Here is a 17900-nt window from a genome sequence, read left to right as displayed (position 1 = left end):
TTCATTTAGAACTCCTAGATGGAGAGAACATATAGTGGAGGTTCCCTGCGAATGTGATGAGGAAATGATTAAGGTTTTTTGGCAGACTTTTTTATCCAAAGCGACTTACAACATGTAATAACATTAGATTTGACCGTGGCATTAAAAGTTCCAGGATGAAGTGGACCCTTGTCTGAGCTGGCCGTGACTCTGTGCCCTGTTGACTCTGTGCCCTTCTCTCTCAGGTCTCCCACTATAAGAGACATGGTGATCCGCTGCGTGGCACAGATGGTGAACTCTCAGGCCGCCAACATCCGATCTGGCTGGAAGAACATCTTCTCCGTGTTCCATCAGGCTGCCTCCGACCACGACGAAACCATCGTGGAGCTCGCCTTCCAGACCACCGGACACATCGTCAGTAAGTAATCCCCTTGGAGATATAAAGCCCTGACCGTTCAGTGTGGTTCATGCATATAGAAATGCACATGAAGAAGGTTGCCAGTTTTATTGGCCAGGATTGCGTAAACAAACAAGGAATTTGACTCTCAAAGTACAACACTCAAACAAAACATAAACATAATAAAAACAGCAGTAAGAATAGAATGAAGGGCAGTAGAATAAGGCTATGTACAGTATAAGAATAAATACAATATGTTCATTTGCAAATAAATAGACACAGAATCTAGAAACTAAAATGGAGCAAGTGAGGCATTGCATAATTGAAATCTAACAGAAGCTAATTTAATATTGACGCATAATGTAACGTTGGTGGGTCAACTCCATATGCCACATGATCGCTCTAGCTCATGCACAAGACACGTTTCTTTTTGAATTACTTGGCACTCCGCCTGGCATTTAAATTACGGCCCATTATTTGATTGATTCTCATTTGTAATGTATATTTCATATTTGATTTGCAAATCTTGCCTTGACAATTAAGTGGTGGGAAATGTTGTTGTCATCACCGTTTTCTCTCACTCTCTTTCACACTCTCTCTTTCTCACGCTCTCTTTTGTGATGTTCTTCCTCTTTTCTCAGCAAACACCTTCCAGCAGCACTTTGCTGCGGCCATCGACTCTTTCCAGGATGCGGTGAAGTGTCTGTCGGAGTTTGTGTGCAACGCGGCATTTCCGGACACCAGCATGGAGGCCATTCGCCTCATCCGCCACTGCGCCAAATACGTGTCAGACCGACCACAGGTCAGCACTGCAGCAGTACCACTGTGAAACGTTGACCCTTGGTTGTCTAGATTAGTCTATAAGGGAGCGTTCAGTAGATTTGGCCAAGGGCTAAATAGTAGATTGGATACTGCTCATCCATAGCCTGGCTAACGCCTCCCACTTCTCAAATGAGACGTGGTCTGGCAACCAGACGTTAATTTTCTCGTATTTGAAAAAATGCCCAGATCCGTTCATTGGGCGCCACGGATGTCTATCAAATGCGCATAGCTCACCCAACTCGTTCGTATGCAACGCTAAGGGCTGCCGTAAATCCTTTGGCGTCGAATGTAGACGCAAGAGGGCAACGGAAACTTCTCGGATGTTCTGTGATTGGTTCGCCAACATCAGGCGAACATTTGGGCGTTAGTTTCCAGACTGGCTTAGCAGCGGGATTGAAATCACCGCGCAAGGCAGTATGGGAAAACCCAGGCTAGCTCATCCATAGATGAATGATACTTATTTGACAAATAAGTTTTCAAATGAAGGGCTCCTTCATGTACATCATGCATGTTAGCTGAATATATCTTAAGGACATCAAAACATGGTTACACCGTTTATACTTTCATCATTTAATTGTGACGTAAAATTCTCACTCTTTTTGGACTGTACACACTGAAATGGCTATCAAATCGAGAACACAAGTACACAAATGAACAGTGCAAACCTTTGCCTGTGAACATTTGACAGGCTCTGAGGGAGTACACCAGCGATGACATGAACGTTGCCCCCGGTGACCGGGTGTGGGTGCGGGGCTGGTTTCCCATCCTGTTTGAGCTCTCCTGCATCATCAACCGCTGCAAACTGGATGTGCGGACGAGGTGAGAAAATCCGGCACACGTCTGCAGCCTCATGGCATTCATGAAGGCAGTTTGGCCCTCATATCACTGAGTTGTGTGTCTGTGTTTGTATGAATAGTATGACCCACAATGCAAATACAAATTCTCTCTGTATGTTTGGCATGCATGTCTTAAATATGAAACTTATGGCAAAAATGTGAATGATAAATATGGAATGTTTGAATGTGTGTGTTGCAGGGGTCTGACGGTTATGTTTGAGATAATGAAAAGCTACGGTATCACCTTTGAGAAGCACTGGTGGCACGATCTCTTCCGCATCATCTTCCGTATCTTTGACAATATGAAGCTTCCGGAACAACAAACTGAGGTGAGACTAGCAGTCAGATAGAAACAGGGAGAATAGTGTGAAGTGAGAAGTGAGAGCAATTTGTTCACTTCAGAAGTGCCACTCTTTCTGGATCATAGGGTTGCTATGGTGTCTCTAAAGCAGCCAAATGTTATTATTCTGAATTTTGCTTCAACTTACTATTGCTTTTCATCCCTTTCTGTAATTGTAGAAGACTGAGTGGATGACCACTACCTGCAACCATGCCCTGTACGCCATCTGTGACGTGTTCACACAGTTCTACGAGCCGCTCAGTGAGATTTTGCTCGAGGATCTCTTCACGCAGCTACAGTGGTGTGTCAAGCAAGGTGGGCCACAAGCATCACTTATCGCACTATATCCCCTGAGACATCATCTTGCACGACTTCACTTTGCAGGGTAGTGGTTCAGAGCTCATCAGGATGTTTCACAATTAGTTTCCAACATTTTTTTGAGAACATCTGGGACTATTCACAAAGAAGCTTAAGGCTAAAAGTTGCTCTTAACTCCAAAACTACAACATAATGGCCGTGTCAGTTTTAACTGTAATACTTTAAATGTTTTTTACCAAAGTCTGAGACAGGTTAAAAGTGGTTGAGAAGACCTTTTCACAAACAATCACAGCTGTTTGTAGCATTCCACATCGCAATGTTTTCGAAATGCACGGAAATGCATGGCTTGTGCCTTTTCATCATCTGAGGGATTTCGTATAGGTTGCATGATTACTGAACTGTTGTTTGCAGAGTAAAACTATTGAACATTTTGCCCCTTCAGATAATGAACAGCTGGCTCGGTCAGGGACTAACTGCCTGGAGAACCTGGTGATCCTGAATGGGGAGAAGTTTAGTCCGGAGGTGTGGAACACCACCTGTACCTGCATGCTGGAGATCTTCCAGACCACCTGCCCCCATGCGTAAGACATTACCATTACTTACACGCAGGTCTGTGTAACCTCTGTTGTGTGTACTGGTCAGTCCCACATTGGCAGGCATGCTAGCAAGGAACCTAAATCAAAGTCCTTTAGGCAAGTCCCTCCACTCGGCGGCCATATTGCAATGTACTTTGGGCATTTATGGGGCATCTGTTTTGCTCAGAATGCCACGACACCAACCTCCAGCAACGAGATCACAACACATGACCTGGATGGTGTATTCACATGTGGACTTTTGGCCACTGAAGGGGTGGGATATGTGTAGACAACTGCCATATTGGCATTGCAAACTAACCCCATGCATTTCTATAGGAGATTTTTTTGACTGCTGTGTCTCCTCATTAGAATAAGGTGACCAGATTTCTGAGACAAACTGACATTTTCAGTTCAGAAGCGTAAAAACCTCTAAAACATGTAATGTTTTTATCTTAAAACAGGGACACCGCCCTTACCACTCATGAAGCAGTTTATCTTACTCTAGTTCTCCTAAATTGCAAGGGAAATTATCAACAAAGCTCTTTCTTCTCTGAAAGTAGCTGAGATCAAGAGCATTCGTAACTTTGAAAATCAGCTGTACAAGATTTGTTTTTTTTCACAAGATTTTGGGAACATTTTTAAAAGACTAGTCTTTTGAGTAGGCCTAACGCTCGAGTGGGGGACATTAGTATTAGACTACAGTTTTTCAAGATTCTTTCCCAAATCTTGTCAAAAGTTCTCAGAAAATATATGGTTTGGAGGGTTGAATCAGTTTTCCCATCATAGTTCACCTTGCAAAACTCATTTGTAATACTCTCGAATGTTCCCATAGCCAATGATGCATGGGCACAGACAGATACTAGAGCATACATACACATACAGTATAGGTTAAAGGTGACCTATGCAAGTTTTTTAGCTTAATGATTGAATTGCCTTAAATGATCAGCTTCGTAGTCATTGGAATGGTTATTTCGGAGTGATTGATGGCTGTCTCGCTTCCCCCTAGCGCCTGTGAGCGGAAAAAAACACATTTGCAAGTTTGTGCCTCCAGCCTTGCGATCATGCTCATGAAAAGGCGGACTGACCGATTGAGGAGAGTTATGTGTAAAATATACACGCTAAAGCTGTAGGGGAAGCTCTGCATAGAATCCTGCAAGCGAGCGAAAACGAAAAGCGAAAGCGAAAACAACGAAGAAATCACCAACCTGCATAGTTCCTCTTTAAACGTTAAATGATATATAGATGATAAACAATAACACTTACATGAACTCCTTTGGTTCACCTATATGAATGAATGAATGAATGAATAGATGGATTGAGGGAGCCCGTACTGTAACTGTCTCTTGTAAAGGGTAAAGATTCTACCGCCCTGCTATTCAATTAATCAAAATACCAGAAATATGGGCATAATAACTTCTTTGAGCTTTGAGCTGAGCGCTTGTGTGTAGGGTGCGCAACTACACGTTTGGTCTGTTTTTACTTTCTTTCTTTTTTTTTATTCCAATTTCATGTCTGTCAGTCACAGAGAAAACTTGGGACATTTCCAGGGACGGGTCACGGAAACCGGGGACTGTCCCTGGAAACCGGGGACGGCTGGTCACCCTACATTAGAAAGTACCTAAATCCCATGACCATGGACTGTCAGTCACTAGCATGTCTCTGAAAGTTTTGGAGAGTGAGGTTTCTGCTGACTGACTATCCTTAGAAAAGAGTGAATTTTTGCAAGGGTTTTTTTTGACAGAGGGTTTTTTTCTGACAAAGGGCATGTTTAAACAGCATCAACTGACAGTTATGTTCGGTTTAATTTATGAGTGTTTGAAACGGCTTTCCCCTCCAGCTTGTTGACATGGAGACCTGCGGGCCAGGAAGAGGAGGTGGGAGAGGGGAAACACATGGTGAGAGAACAACATTTTAAGCAGACATTACACACACACACACACACACACACACACACGCCCAGTCATACCCAAATTGACATTATTACCCCCTACAGGCTGTTATTCCTTGATGTCTGGGTTTGATGACTCTTTATGATTGTGTGTGTGTGTGTGTGTGTGTGTGTGTGTGTGTGTGTGTGTGTGTGTGTGTGTGTGTGTGTGTGTGTGTGTGTGTGTGTGTGTGTGTGTGTGTGTGTGTGTGTGTGTGTGTGTGTGTGTGTGTGTGTGTGTGTGTGTGTGTGTGTGTGCGTGCACAGGATGTGGACGTAGACACCCTGTCCCAGTGCAGCTTTGAAAGGACACTCTCCGACCGTGGAATGAGTCAGATGTCCACCGCCAGTGATGAGACCTGGAAGGGCAAGTCTCACACCAGTAAGCCATCAACCACTCCCTCACTCTCCTGAGTCCCTGAGACCACGCTCTGCTGCTGTCCATAAACGTGGAGAAGTTTGATAATATCTCCCAATAATCATTCAGTCAGCAATGTTTAAGAACATCTTCCATTCCGTGCTTTTCTTTTACATCGGTCTTCCCATATGTTAGTTTGGTCTTGTGACATGTCATGACCTCTATATCATCTCTATCATCATCTGTGTTTTCCCTCTGTGAATCCTGCAGGGGTGTCCGACCAGAAGCTCTTTGCTGGTCTCCTCATCAAGTGTGTGGTGCAGCTGGAGTTGATTCAGACCATCGACAACATCGTCTTCTACCCAACCACTAGCAAGAAAGAGGATGCTGAGAACATGGCGGCGGCACAGGTTGGTGCCAAGCCAGGGTCTTTTACCTGAGCGTATTCAGTACATCTCTCATTATACTTACTTAAAACTTAGGAATTTAGAGACAGTCAATTGTAAATTGTGCTATACTCATTACTGATCCAAAAAGATGGATTGCATTACATGATTCATTTTGTTTTGCTTCCTTTTATTTCATTATTGTCTTCTTTTTTTTCTTTGCTTTACTCAAGTTAGTCCCATAGAGATGCGGCCACTTCATTGTTGCTTAGCATCACTCTAGTCTTTTAATACAAACAACATTGAGCATTGCTCTTATTTTTAGTATCCGAGTATGTTGTTCCATACCAAATCAAATCAAGTAGATGTAGCAGTGGGACAAAACAGAACAAAGTCACTGCTTTGGGTATAGTGAAGTCGATGGTGTAAACTCATGGCTGATGCCATCTCCTACCCAAACAGAGGGATGTGCTTGAGGAGTCCGAAGAGCTGTTGGCGGAGGCAGATCAGGGCATGTACAAGCACATGGCCTCACAGCATCTGTTCAAACTCCTCGACTGCCTGCTGGAGTCGCACACCTTCGCCCGAGACTTCAACTCCAACAACGAGCAGAGGACGGCACTCTGGAGGGCAGGTATGTCAGATCCAAATGTATTTACGTTTCATTCACCATTCACCAAAATTCATTATTCCATTATTACCTTTACCATTGTCCACCCTCATCCATAATGAACCCTTAGTTGTGGGGGTGTTTGCACCTTGGTCTATGAGAGGTTCTTCGTTTAACTGCTACAGTATGCTAGTAGGCTAACTTGTTTGCTTAACTTAGCAGTAGAGCCAAAGAAAGCTGAGCTTCACGATTCTCAGAGCTTTTTTTATTATTATTATTATTATTACAATATCTAATGATTTAACGGTTTAGTCTTACAGGATTTAAGGGCGATTACAATCTCTAATGATTTAACGTTTACTCTTACAGGATTTAAGGGCAAGTCGAAGCCCAACCTGCTGAAGCAGGAGACCAGCAGTCTGGCCTGCTGCCTACGGATCCTCTTCCGTATGTACTCCGACCAGAAGCTAAAAGATTCCTGGCCAGACATCCAGACCCGCTTATTGCTGTGAGTTCAATTTTTTTTATAACTTCACTTTTTATGGCCAAAGAAGAAGGAAGGAAATCACATAATGAGGCGTTAAAGGCAGGCTTTTGACCTGAATGTGCTTTATCAAATGTGCTGAAAAAGGACTAGCTACAGGCCTGATATTTGAAAGCTCATGAAATATATTTAATGGCCCTATTTTGCATGTTAATGGCCATGTGTCAGGAATCACTGTTGTTTTGATATGATACGCCATGGTTTAGCTGAGTAAAGTGTGTGTACAGTGAGGAGCACAAGTATTTGATACCATGCTAAAGTTGCCTAAAAAGAGGAATAGAAAATCATCATTTGACAATTGATCTTAATGTCTTAATTCAAAAAATGAGTAAAAATAAAACCGCTAAGTACACCAATTTGCTTTGTGATTGAAGAATGTGTCGTAAATAAATAAATGTTCTTCCTAAATGCTAGGGGGAAGGAAGTATTTGAACCCCTATGTAACCCTATGGGAATTTTAACACATAGGGTTAACATAGGGGCAGGCAGATTTACATTTTTTAAGGCCAGCTATTTCATGGATCCAGGATATTATGCACCCTGATAAAGTTCTCTTGGCCTTTGGAATTAAAATAGCCCCACATCATCACATACCCTTCACCATAGTTAGAGATTGGCATGGTGCTTTTTCCAGTAGGCCTATTAGCCTGTTTGATGCTCATTGAGCTCAATGCAAATCAAACAGGCTAATAGGCCAACTGGGAGAAGCACCATGCCAATCTTTAGCTATGTTGAACGGTATGTGATGTTGTGGGGCTATTTTAATTCCAAAGGCCAAGGGAACTTTATCAGGATGCATAATATCCTGGATCCATGAAATAGCTGGCCTTTAAAAATAAAAATGTGCCTGCCCCTATGTTAACCCTATGTATAGGGTTACATAGGGGTTCAAATACTTCCTTCCCTTAGCATTTAAGGAAAACATTTATTTATTTACGATACATTCTTCAATCACAAAGAAAATTGGTGTCCTTGGCGGTTTGATTTTTACTCATTTTTTTTAATTAAGGCATTAGGATCAATTGTCAAATGATGATTTTATATTCCTGTTTTAGCATGGTATCAAATACTTGTGCTCCACACTGTATGTGTGTGTGTTTGTAGTGTCGGCAGTGAAGCCCTAGGCTACTTCATTAGCCTGACCTCAGAGAGTCACAGAGAGGCCTGGACCAGCTTGCTGCTTCTGATGCTCACTAGGACACTCCGACTACCTGACGATAAGGTGAGAAAACACACACCTAAATCCATACGTGCATGTACATTTTTGGTGATTATCCATTTCTGTTGTTTTACATTATGACACTGGTGATCACATCATTCTTATAATGCAGTGCAGATAAAATACAAAGACAAAACAGATCAAATAATAGTGAGTATAACGTTACCATGCTCCCATTTTCCCCCAAAATTATTGTTAACTCACCACTCACGTCAGTTTACAAAGGAATCCTACCCCCACGTTTGCATACGTGCCATTACACACAGGGAAATGGTGGTTGGCCTTGTGAAGTATACGCTCCGCTGAGGAGAACCCCTCATTTAACTTGCTTCCTCGTCGTACTCGTGTTTAGTCTTCAAACAGGATGTAGGCGGCTGATAAATCAACGATTTGAGCGCTGACCTTTTCTATTTGAAAGAGAATCCCAGCCTTACGCAGGCAGAAAGGTGACCGCCTCGGGCTCTTTTGAGCTACGTCCTCCTAGGTAGGCCTTGTTCATTGTCCTCGGTCTAGCCAGAGGAAAGCCCTGCTTCAGTTTTTTTGCATTTAATTGCAGGAAGAAATCCCTGCAAGTGATGTCATAGTGCAACCGCAAAGACAAAATAAACTCCATAGCCTGCTTCCGGAGATCCTTACAGCACGGGTGTCTGTGTGTGTTGTAAAACACATATGCAAATACGTGTTTTTACAAATTTGCCCATCAGTGAAATTTGAAAACATCTATTCATCATCTGCCGATGTTTATCAGTGCTTAGGGACTGTGTCGGGCCCTTGCTCTAGATCTTGCTGTTGAAACTTAGTAGCTTACTAACTAGACTTAACTTGAAACTAGAATTGGTTTTAGTAGTTCCAGTGAGTTCTGCTTTTCCTCGCTTCATAAGGAGATTCAGCAAAGTGTTGATTGCTCCCAAAAGGCCAGATATAAGGCCTCCAGTAGTAGTTATTTGTTGGGCAAATGTGAGGGTAAAATGTAAAGCACTTTAAATGTCAAAAGTTTTTCTGTTTTTTTGTTTTGTTTTGTTTTACTCTTACTCTTAAGTCTTAGACCACTGGGTGGTGGCTGTGTCGTTGAGAATGCCCTCTTACATTATCCCTAACAGATGATTAACTCCAAATCTCTTCTCTCCTCCATCAGTTCAAACCGCACGCGTCCTGTTACTACCCCCACCTGTGTGAGATGATGCAGTTTGATCTGATTCCCGAGCTACGTGCCGTGCTGCGCCGCTTCTTCCTCCGCATCGGCTCCGTCTTCCACATCGCCGCCCCAGAGGCCTGCTCCACCACCCTGCAGCCTGCACCCTGAGCCCAGCACCGCAGGAGGCTGGGTCAGAAGGACCCAGATGGAAACTCTCAGATGGGGCAGTGGTGGGGACCCAGGGTTGAATTTCCAAGGGTGTGCGCGTGTGTGTGCATGCGTGTGCCTGTGCGCGTTTTGTGTGTGTGCGCGCGCCTGTGTGTGTGTGTCAGTGAGTGTGTGTCAGTGAGTGTGTGTCATTGAGTGTGTGTCATTGAGTGTGTGTCAGTGTGTGTGTGTCAGTGTGTGTGTGTCAGTGTGTGTGTGTCAGTGAGTGTGTGTCAGTGAGTGTGAAAGAGAAAGAAAGGGACATAGCAAGCACAACCCCTGCCCTCTCCCAGGTTTGAGTAAAAAGACTATGCATGGGTCCTGGGAAGAGATTGTTGACTCCGGGCTTTTGGAGGTTTTTTTTTTTTTCCTTCTTCTTTCGGGGGGAAAGTGGAGGCTACTCTAAAAGCCGTCATTGGCATCCGGGCCCTCTGACCCTCTAATGTTGTGGGAGAGGAGAGGAGAGGAGCACTGTGACACTGCGACACTGCAGAGCTCTGCTCTCTACTCTTTGTTGGCTGTGCACATAATCCTGTGTCGAGATGTTCCTGAAAGACAGAGAAATGTTATAACAATAATAATTTATTACAGTCATGTATCCTGGGTTTTTTGTTTGTTTGTTGTTTTTTCTGTTTGTTCTTTTGTTTGTTTATGTGTATATATTTTCCGTCAATGATTGTTTCTATGCTTTTAAGACTGAGCAAACAAGGAAATCAAATAGTGGTGGGAAAAGCAACTACAAAATACCATATCATCTTGTTGGTTTGTTAAACAAGCTGTGTGCCTGGAATTGATATCAACAAATGTTAGAACAAAATGGCTCCCTTTGGGCTGATCAATATGAAATGGTTTAATAGATGGTCTTCATCATCACTGACTGTATAATTCTCTTGTTTAGTATCCAGAGGAGGCTTAGAATTACCCCACCCCCTGAATCAGTAAACATCTACATTTGTCAGACAAAGTAAGGAAGCTATGACTGCTAAACATCTTCTTAACTCTCACTAGTCAGACAAATTCTCTCTCTCTCACACACACACACACACACACACACACACACACACACACACACACACACACACACACACACAGCTGGTGAGAGCTGACACATTTGCAGACTTCAAATCCTCATGATTTCTTATTTCTTCAATTTATTTTTATTTTATTTTTATTTCATGTTTTAATTCTGCTCTTTACATTCCTCCTCTCCTTGATTTCAACATTATAGACATACGAGGATGTTTTAAACCATTATGGCATTTCTAAAGTTGCCTCAGAATGGAATTAATTTCAGAGAGTGAAGTTCACTTTGATTGAATTATCAGGTCATGGCACCTATGAAGACTTTTGTACTTTACAAATTGTTTCTATTTATGCCTTTTGTTATTCCTCCTATGATGATTGTGCTGCAATGGCTGAATGAAAAGGAATGCCAACAAACTCGCCTGTTGTTATGCCCAATGGTGAACAAGAAGGACTATAAAGTGCTTGTTCACTGTATGCAGTAAATATCAATTACAAGTGAAACCTGAAACCATCAGTATTGAGCCTTCATGTTATCCTGTACAATGTAAGCCCCTGATGTGTTTTTTTTTAAGAGGATGTATTTAATTCTTTGAAGTGCATTTAAATATTTTCTGAGAAGCATTCCTTCCCTTAAAAAGTATGGATGTCTACTTTTCCTTCCCTGGTCAAGGGGAATATAAATATATATATAAATATATATATAGTATATGAAGAAATACAAACTGTAAAGTTTTCATGTAATATAGAAAAAAAATAAATGCGATACTATACATATTGTGACGTAATCTTCCAAGCATTTGGTGAAGTAACCAATAAAGTTTCAACTCTGATCCAACTGTGCTGACGATTAGCCTGATCTGTCAAAAGGGTTACATTAATTTGTTGTGAAATGCATTTTGCTGTTTGCCTTGATGAACCAGAATCTTACTGTTAAATAGACTTAACGAATCGGCATTGACTTTTATAAGCCCGTTTACCAATGTGTTAAGCTCATCAAAGACAATCTTTGAAAGAGCTATCGTTATGGTATTTAGCATACATTTTTGTTTTCAAGGATACAGTATAAGGAATTTTGGGCACATTTTATAAAAAATAATCTCGTCAATAATTGTCAGAATTCTTTCTTACATCGTCTACAGTTGATAATGTCACGATGAAGAGATGGTATTCATTTGTTTGAAATACTCAAGACACCGAGATGAGAACCACAGCGTGGCGCTGCCATGTAATAAACGCATGGAATGTACGCCAAGCAATATCAGGGTAACAAAGGTTACCATAGAGCGTCCAAATTCTTTGTTTTGGGGATTCTTTACTTGTGTAGTGATGGCTAACTAACTGCCACGTTAGCTTAAATTGTGGTCTCACACAGATAACAGCAAAGGCTTTTAAAGATGGCACTTTTTCGTACACCTTTACTGTGGAACGGGGTAGCAGACCGGTAAGTCTAATTTACGTTGAATATTGTGTCAGTCAATCTTTGCCTAATTTTTGAGCGCTATTCATACTAGCAAATAGTCAGTGGAAACCAGAGAGAAAGCTAGCCAGTGTTAGCTTATATTATCTGGCGAAAGTGTGTGCAAGAGACCGGGAAATATATGTTATACGGTGGCCGGAAAACGCAAATGGCGCGTTACGTGAATTAACCTGTAGAAAATATTATTATAAATTGATAACTATCCAACAGCAGTGTTAAGACTGCCTGCAAGGTTTATGTGTGCCTCGCTAACGTTAGCGTCTTCTGTTGGTTGTAGTAAGCGTCATTCACACTGAGCTGAGGGCGGAACATCCGTATGCCTGTCTGGATAACCAATGCTGTAGAACTGGGTTTACGTTACTGTATTCGTTTGCCTTGCCACTGCTGCACTAGAAATGTCGGATTTTATCTCATCCCGACTGGAAACAGGGACACCGAAAGACAAATCATGTTGCAAATCAGGGATTTCCTCCCCGGAACATACTGAGTAAGTGAAGCCAAGTTAGCTTGTGGTCTAGACGATGGAAATGACTATTTTAACGGTTATTGTATGATTTTATTTAGTTTTAGGACCACAATTATTACGAAATGGCAAGCTGCGGTAAGGCCATTTCAGTGATCCGGGCCAGCTAATGGGAGAAACTGACGTAGATGGCTAGGATTGCACAGGAAATGTACTCTTGGATAACACGGATTGACGAGAACTAACGATATATGGTTAGCTATGTGGTTTCCTTATAAGCGAGTCGTATATAAACAATGACTTCAAGTGCTATCGAGTTTTAAGCACATTTTTTGGTTTTAAGTTTTTGAAACTTTAATGTTAGTCTCTTTAGTGGGTATTTACGTTCAGAAACAGCTAGCCTTAACGTTACGTGAATTAACGTTAGCTACGTGTCAGAGGGGAAGCAGGGTGGCTTTCTTTATATGTCACTTTTTGATGAAGAGAATGTGCTTAATCTTCTGTGAAGGGATTGGAAAATTGCAATGGGTTGAAAATACTTCCAACATTTATTCAGGTGGCTATATACGCTGCAGCTGGCTATAGCAATAGCTGGGCTTATCAGGATGTACGTTAATAGTTGAGATGTTCGTGATATGATGTTGGGTTCAGTTCTGTGACCGCCGTTTCTATTTATTTGTTGTATGTGGCACTCCAAGTCGTACATCGGTAAGTAGAAGTCTATTATAACATTATGTTAGAATGGATCCAAGACATGACAGCTCGGTTTGCCTGGAAAAAAACTCAACTAGGCGTCTGTTTTACATGAAAGGGATGGACACTTCTTGTTACGTAATGGTTGTAGGCTGGGCTCTAAGCCAGCGACGTTTATTATTGGCCTATCCTATCGGAGAGAGGGGAGGTAGGGCCGGAGGAGGTTCCTGGAACCTCTGGTATATACTCACACTTCAATATGTACGCAGATAGTTCACTGGTAATAAGCAAAATACCAACGACTCTGTCCACTGACATCAAGAGCGGGCAGAGAATGAAATATCGCCTAGAGTTTTAATTTGGTAAGAAGATTTAACGTTAACGACATTTCGTATGTTATTTTCTTAGGCAGGCGGTCAGTTAGGGGTGTTGACATGCCCACCTCGTGGTCTAACTAAGTTGTAATATGTAGTACACCCTCTTCGAGCAAAGCTTTTTTGTTAACTTTACTACCTGATTGATCCGTAATCAATTCGTCACACTGCTATTCTAAGAAGTTATTGATGTCTATCTTAACTTCAGGCATAATGTGAACAGTAATTACACACTAATCATGATGTTATTACAAGAACGATATGAACATGTTGGCTGGACTTAATGTAGAGGTATGAAAGGCACTGGCCCCTATGTCGCACGTTGTGTTCATGGAGCCATGCGTTGGTCCAATGTAAACAACTGTAACATCTCCAAATAGTGCCCGATTCCGATCCCAATATGGCTTGCTTAACAACTGTATGGAGCACAGCATTAGTATTTCGTTGTTATTTTATGAAGTGAAGATTGTATTTGAAATGTTAAAAATCGTTTTGCCCTATGCTTGCTAGCCAACGTAGCCTTTCTCCGATACGTGAAGACGTGGATCATATGCAAATGCTGCAGTGAGTACCTAGTCACGTCGTAAATTATTTATTTTTCATGTCAAACACCGCCCCTCTGATAACCATCGATAACAACCTATGGCAAATGTCATAATCACCATAAAGAAGGTTAGGGATGCACGCTGACGCTTTTGTGGGCGAGGTGCGCGAGTGGGCTTGACCACACGGTTCTCACGTGTTTGTCAGCGCTTTAATTTCTATGCACGGCCAGTCAGTGCCCTAATCTACCTCCCGCCACGCGATGTAGACCCATGTGCGTTTTGAAAGAGTCTCAGCGAGTCGATGTTTTCGCGGACGAAGAATGGAATGTTGCTGGATTATAAACATGTAAACAGCTCAATCTTCTGTATGTTGTGTATTTATACATCCACGTGAAACCAAGAAACTAAGTTAGTTCTGCTGTGATTGTGTTGAATATGTGTGTCTCTAATTGCCCTCTTGGGGAAAATACACTGAATGATCTGTGTCTTTAATACTCTGTATCACTAGATTGTCCATGATGCAGTCGAGATCAGATATGGCCATCAGAATTCTATCCACGCAGTCCCTGCGAACACCCTAGCTGTTTAAAATTCACTCGTGTCAAGGTCAATGGAGACTGGACTTCTTTCTTGTGTTTTTGCTGGGAGAGAAATATAGTCCTTGTGTGTAGGGGCAGCAGGTGATGGCGCTACCATATGCTCCTTAGCTCCAGCGCCCGCCCAGACTCCCCCCCCCTTCAAGGCGGAGACTCCAAAGACTTCTGTTTCGCAGCACCCCTCCACCCCACCTCTGTCAGATTTATATCTTCCCTTACCTAGCCCACTGGGTGTAGCCTGCTAGGAAAGGAATTAAAGGATAGCCAATGTCCAACTGAGGTCTTAACGTCTTTCTGTCTCCTGCTCAGGTTATAAACCAGTGCTGCAGCCCTGGTTGTGTTTGCTTCATTTGGGGCAACAAAGAGAAGACGCCAATGAGGATCGTCGACAGTCCCCCTTGTTTTTGCTCCTTGATGCCAGCGCAAACAGCTTGGGACGCCTGAAGCCACAGACAGGTGGAGAAAGCTCAGAGGGTTGGACAACGGGCAGCCGCTGTGGAGGTTGTTAACCCATTTAAAGTTGTAATAAGTCCATTTGAAGAGGCAACTATGACTGCGTCTTACAGCAACAGAGACCTGGTGGTGTATTATATACAGTACAAATTGTCCCAGAGGAACTATCCCATTAGCTGCATCGGTCTCACAGACGGCACGGGTCGGACTGAGGGGGGGCAGATGGATGGGGAGAGCGAGCCAGGGATGGAGGCGGCAGCGGTTACCACGACAACAACGACCCCTCTGCCCAACGGCTCTGCCAACGGAACGAGCGCACAGGGGGGCACGCCCACACCCCCACGGTCACCGACAGCCTCCTCGGCCAGTCCGGACGCCGTCAAAGAGGCTCTGAGGGACTCGGCAAACGAGTTCGAGCTGCGCTACTCGCGGGCGTTCAGCGACCTCTCCTCGCAACTGCATATCACGCCAGCCACCGCCTACCAGAGCTTCGAGAGCGTCATGGACGAGGTGTTCCGGGACGGCGTCAACTGGGGCCGCGTAGTGGGCCTGTTTGCCTTCGGTGGAGCGCTGTGCGTGGAATGCGTGGAGAAGGAGATGAGCTCTCTGGTGGGACGCATCGCCGACTGGATGACCGTCTACCTGGACGAGCACATCCAGCCCTGGATCCAGAGCCAAGGCGGATGGGTAAGTGTCCTTGCCCACTGTCTGATGCCTAACTCCCTTTTCTGTCTGTTACAGCTTTGCAGTGAGGTCAGAGGATTTCTGTCAGTTCTGTTCAAAGATGTGTCCATGGGGCTGAAATTGGGATAGAGAGACTTTAGACTTGAGTCAGACTTGAAAAGACACCACGGCAGCTGGTGTCGGGACCAGATTTGGGGTCATGTTGACGTCAGCCCATCTTTCCTCATCTATGTCCAGTAGGACATTACGTTTGTACCCAGGGTTATTTTGGCTTGACTCAGTGACTCAATCAGTCAATTCTGTGGATGATTGATTGGGTGATTGATTTTTGCATGCCTTTTAGTTAGGGTGTAATTAAATCTTATGCTGTTGATTTAACTCTCTGATTATTTAGATACTTTGGGGTTGAGTTGGCAAGCATCAGTAGGGGTGAAAGGTCACTTAGATAAAATGAGAATTATACCAAAACAAAGACAAGTGGGACATTGATCAGCCTCATCGAGTGTTGTCACTGTAACAGCTGGATTAGTGTAATGAGCTGCTCGATGTGTGTGTGTGTGTGTGTGTGTTCGTGATCAGATTGTCCCGATCTCTTTGTCTCTTTGTTTTCAATGTGACTGTTGTTTTCTTCTCTTTTTTCCCTCCCTTCTTTTTCTTTCCATTTTGTTTTGCTTTTTTCCCTTCTGGTCAGCTGGCCTGTAGATGAAAGCTATGCTCTCTCTGTAGGGTCATGTGATAGAGGCTTTGTCCACTTTGTGTCAGTACTACTGTTCTTTTGTAGGGTAGCTAGAAGGGATGGAGGAGGGCTGTTATGGAGGTGCACTCCATCGGGTCAGCTGTTTCCCTTTGTGGTGGGGCAGCTGGGTGAGTGGGTGAATGTGTCTCAGTTGTGGCGTGTAGGTAGGTTTGGAATGGTGTGCAGTAGGCAGTATATGTCAGAGTCAGCATCTTATTGGAAAGGTCATATCGACACTGAGAGGTGATTGGGTGGGATGTTGGCTGCTGTCTATTTGGATAGTTAAGCTTACTGCCACTGTTTGTGGAGCTGAAATGGATTTTTTTAGAGGGAGAGAGGCTTGAATACAAAGTGTTTTGTAAGCACACCAGGCTCTTGTTTGTTTGCGCTGGTGGTGCTCTTCCCTCGCAACCTGATGTCATTAGAATGTGACTTCTTTTTTTATCTGTAGCACAGTGATGTGCAAGGCTGACGCATCACTCCCATCACTGTCTATTTATACAAAGAATTAAGTTTTCACACATATGCACAAACCTTCTCATTACTGTATGTCATATCATCAAAATAAAGGTCAGTCACATTTGTACCTCTGGAGTCATTGATACTAAAGAGCGCTTCCTCCTTGGGGAGTTAATGGTCTGTAGTTTGGAAGGTGTGTGTGTTGTGTTGATGCTGGACATGTTGTGAGTTGAAATGTCTGAATGAGCTGAGTGCAGTGCAGCAGCCATGAATGGCGTGTTACCCTGTCTTGACCACTGCAATTTCAGTTCCCCTTGTGGGTTTCACAGGGGGGGAAAAGGCGAAGTATGGATTGTGTGTGAGTGTTGTGTGTCGCTGATGTCATTTCCTTCTGTGTGTGTACTTTACAGAGAGAGAGAGAGAGAGAGAGATCTGTGGTCTTTTGGTGTGTCAGTTTTCAAGACAAAAGCTTTTCAGATCATTGTATGCCTCTTCAGCTGGTACGTTAATCAGGTCTTTACCTAGGTTATCTGCCTTTGTCACACACACACACACACACACACACATACACACACATACACACACACACACACATACCTTCCATTGTGTAGCTAATGATTTAGGATCAGTGTGATATGGGTCAGTCAAACATCCCTTTCCATGATGTGGTGTGGCGGCGAGCAAAAGTCCCGCAGCTGCCACATCGCCCACTCTGCCCTGTGCGCTCGCTCTTATCTCCAG

The 17900-nt window shown here is 43.3% G+C and overlaps 2 protein-coding genes across 4 annotated transcripts in view; both read left to right on the top strand.

Annotated features, from left to right (window-relative positions):
- Nucleotides 1-11514, top strand: part of arfgef2 (ADP-ribosylation factor guanine nucleotide-exchange factor 2 (brefeldin A-inhibited)) — a 30527-nt gene extending 19013 nt beyond the window's left edge. Inside the window, exons 27-39 of the mRNA XM_062540595.1 lie at nucleotides 225-397; nucleotides 1018-1178; nucleotides 1887-2017; nucleotides 2234-2363; nucleotides 2554-2689; nucleotides 3135-3273; nucleotides 5105-5162; nucleotides 5462-5576; nucleotides 5823-5962; nucleotides 6401-6572; nucleotides 6918-7056; nucleotides 8197-8314; nucleotides 9447-11514. Coding sequence (XP_062396579.1) covers nucleotides 225-397; nucleotides 1018-1178; nucleotides 1887-2017; nucleotides 2234-2363; nucleotides 2554-2689; nucleotides 3135-3273; nucleotides 5105-5162; nucleotides 5462-5576; nucleotides 5823-5962; nucleotides 6401-6572; nucleotides 6918-7056; nucleotides 8197-8314; nucleotides 9447-9614 — 1780 coding nt within the window. The 3' untranslated portion in view covers nucleotides 9615-11514. The remainder of the gene's footprint in view (nucleotides 1-224; nucleotides 398-1017; nucleotides 1179-1886; nucleotides 2018-2233; nucleotides 2364-2553; nucleotides 2690-3134; nucleotides 3274-5104; nucleotides 5163-5461; nucleotides 5577-5822; nucleotides 5963-6400; nucleotides 6573-6917; nucleotides 7057-8196; nucleotides 8315-9446) is intronic.
- Nucleotides 11515-11968: 454 nt separating this feature from the next.
- bcl2l1 (BCL2 like 1) overlaps nucleotides 11969-17900 on the top strand; it is a 24927-nt gene continuing 18995 nt past the window's right edge. Inside the window, exons 1-2 of one of the 3 annotated variants that reach the window (XM_062540593.1) lie at nucleotides 11969-12120; nucleotides 15137-15967. In XM_062540593.1, the coding sequence (XP_062396577.1) occupies nucleotides 15377-15967 (591 nt within the window). In that variant the 5' untranslated portion in view covers nucleotides 11969-12120; nucleotides 15137-15376. Of the gene's footprint in view, nucleotides 12121-12494; nucleotides 12644-13349; nucleotides 13675-15136; nucleotides 15968-17900 lie in introns of those variants that run through there. The other 2 variants (XM_062540591.1, XM_062540592.1) reach the window with 2 other exon arrangements.

Source organism: Sardina pilchardus, chromosome 7 (genome assembly GCF_963854185.1).
Source record: "Sardina pilchardus chromosome 7, fSarPil1.1, whole genome shotgun sequence".
In the NCBI taxonomy this organism is placed as follows: domain Eukaryota; kingdom Metazoa; phylum Chordata; class Actinopteri; order Clupeiformes; family Clupeidae; genus Sardina; species Sardina pilchardus.
This window is presented reverse-complemented; position numbering and strand designations above follow the sequence as displayed.